The sequence below is a fragment of the Octopus bimaculoides genome, chromosome 1 (assembly GCF_001194135.2).
Source record: "Octopus bimaculoides isolate UCB-OBI-ISO-001 chromosome 1, ASM119413v2, whole genome shotgun sequence".
In the NCBI taxonomy this organism is placed as follows: domain Eukaryota; kingdom Metazoa; phylum Mollusca; class Cephalopoda; order Octopoda; family Octopodidae; genus Octopus; species Octopus bimaculoides.
Window position 1 is genome coordinate 127595137 of NC_068981.1, and position 2194 is coordinate 127597330.

Sequence of the window (2194 nt, forward strand, 5' to 3'; positions counted from 1 at the left end):
TATATATATATATATATATATATATATATATATATATATATATGCACACATATACACATGATATATATATATTCATATAGATAAATATTTACATATACATATGACGATGATGATATGCCTAGATATACATAAGTATAAATACAAATATATGAATACATATATATATATATATATGTGTGTGTGTTCTGTTTCTCCAGTTTGTATAAACTATTCTACACAAGATATATTACTATCTACAGATAGTTAAATGTTAAAAAACACCTTCCATCCATATACACCAATTTAACTCATCTTAATACGTCTATCCACAGTATATTAGTAATATACGCAAAGAAGTATACTTAGCCTATAATTCTAAATAACTATACACGGGAACACAATTATTCAGCTTACTCACACCAGGCCAATTATTACACACAAACGTAAAGACGCATCTACCTAGACACAGACACATCCAGGTGGACAGTTTTATAGCTATACACACACTCATGCATATATATATATATATATATATATACACACAGACACACACACACACACATACACTCACATACTCATCTGTATATAAGTATTGATTGACAAAAAACAACTATTTTCATAACACACGTACTCATATACATACACTTACGTACATACACACACAGCGCGCGCCCGCGCACACATTCAAGTATACACATACACTCGTCCGTATATAGTTATTGATTGACACAAACAGCTATTTTTATCATAGCACACACAAACCCAGGTGAAGGACAGGCACACACACACACACCAGCATGGCTCTGTTGTATCACGTGACCTAGGCAACTTCTACTTTCATCAGTGCCAGACGACGATCGTCAAATACAAGTATTTTACATCATAATTATTGTAGGTTCGACTTCCAGCTATCATTCAAGTTTTTTTAGCTCTAGAAAACAATATTAAAAGAACCACAGGATAAAATAAAACAAGAGATAAACAAACATTGACTCCACAGGAAGATGAAGGCTTCATGTTGTAATGCAAACTTTAACAAGTGTTGGTTACGCATTATTTTCACTATCACTTGAATTTCCACAGATCGCTGGGCAGTGGCCAGCACTATTCATAGACAACAAACAACGTCTAGCTTGTAAACAATCAGTGAGCACTAGTACTATTACAGCTACACCATAATTAATTGGTTAATAGTCATCACGGTCCATAGGTTACACCCGAGGTATGAACAAAGTCAAATTGTTACCACGCGATCATAAAGTTTTGGTTCGTTGGTTTGTTGGAGGTTATGACCATTTGTGGACGGCATGAAAGTTTGAAAACAGTGTAATAAACAGCACACACACAAAAACTCCCTGAGGCCAGGACTGCCAGTATAGTACATGTGTTCTTCATATATAATCAGTAAGTACGTTTACTGATAGTTGATAAGTGACTAGCGTTGTCCAGGCTCCACGTCAAACAACCATTATCAACACCTCACCACAACAAAAGAGATTGTAACGAGCTTCTAATATATCGAGCCTGAAGTTACGATAATCAAGTGGGAGGACTATCTTGTCCTCTCTGACCAAATATGAAGTCATTTGCTGATCAATTTTCGTCGTTTAAGAATCGCTACAGAGACTCGAACGTGGTCTCGATCCCTCCTTACACCTCTATTGGCGTTGGTGCTATGAGTGTGTACAAGTCAACGGTTTTACCAATTTGTTCCCCGGCTGCAGCTGCTGCTAGTTGTGAAGAGTTTACCAACGACAGTCCCACAGACTTGCAGACTGGCGATACTGTCGCCATACTTAACACAGACACTTCGAATAGTAACGCTGCTAATAACAATATAGTCGGTAGCCCGAGCAGTGACAGCGATAATATAAGCTGTCCAAGTTCCACAATGGGTCAGGTACAAACCTCACAAAGTTTCCAAAGAAATAATAATAGTTTCAACAACGACAACAATAACAATGACAACATCAACAGTGTAACATCTGTTGTCAGCGTCACTGTTGAGAAGCATGGCTTGGACTACAGTTTACCATCATCAACACCAATTTTACCAAACCATCGAAACATATCAGCTCAGGGAGGGAGCTCTATTCAACCGAAACAACTATATGCAGGAGAATCTTCTGTGGATAACGATAATGCTAGCAGGTAAGCACATATACTTTATTTCTTATCCCCATCATCATTCTTATATATATATATATATATATAT

The 2194-nt window shown here is 36.6% G+C and overlaps 1 protein-coding gene across 3 annotated transcripts in view; it reads left to right on the forward strand.

The window, feature by feature from the left end:
- Positions 1-618: 618 nt before the first annotated feature.
- Positions 619-2194, forward strand: part of LOC106883597 (sorting nexin-16) — a 114280-nt gene continuing 112704 nt past the window's right edge. Inside the window, exon 1 of one of the 3 annotated variants that reach the window (XM_052970290.1) lies at positions 619-2130. In XM_052970290.1, the coding sequence (XP_052826250.1) occupies positions 1556-2130 (575 nt within the window). In that variant the 5' untranslated portion in view covers positions 619-1555. The remainder of the gene's footprint in view (positions 2131-2194) is intronic. The other 2 variants (XM_052970286.1, XM_052970285.1) reach the window with 2 other exon arrangements.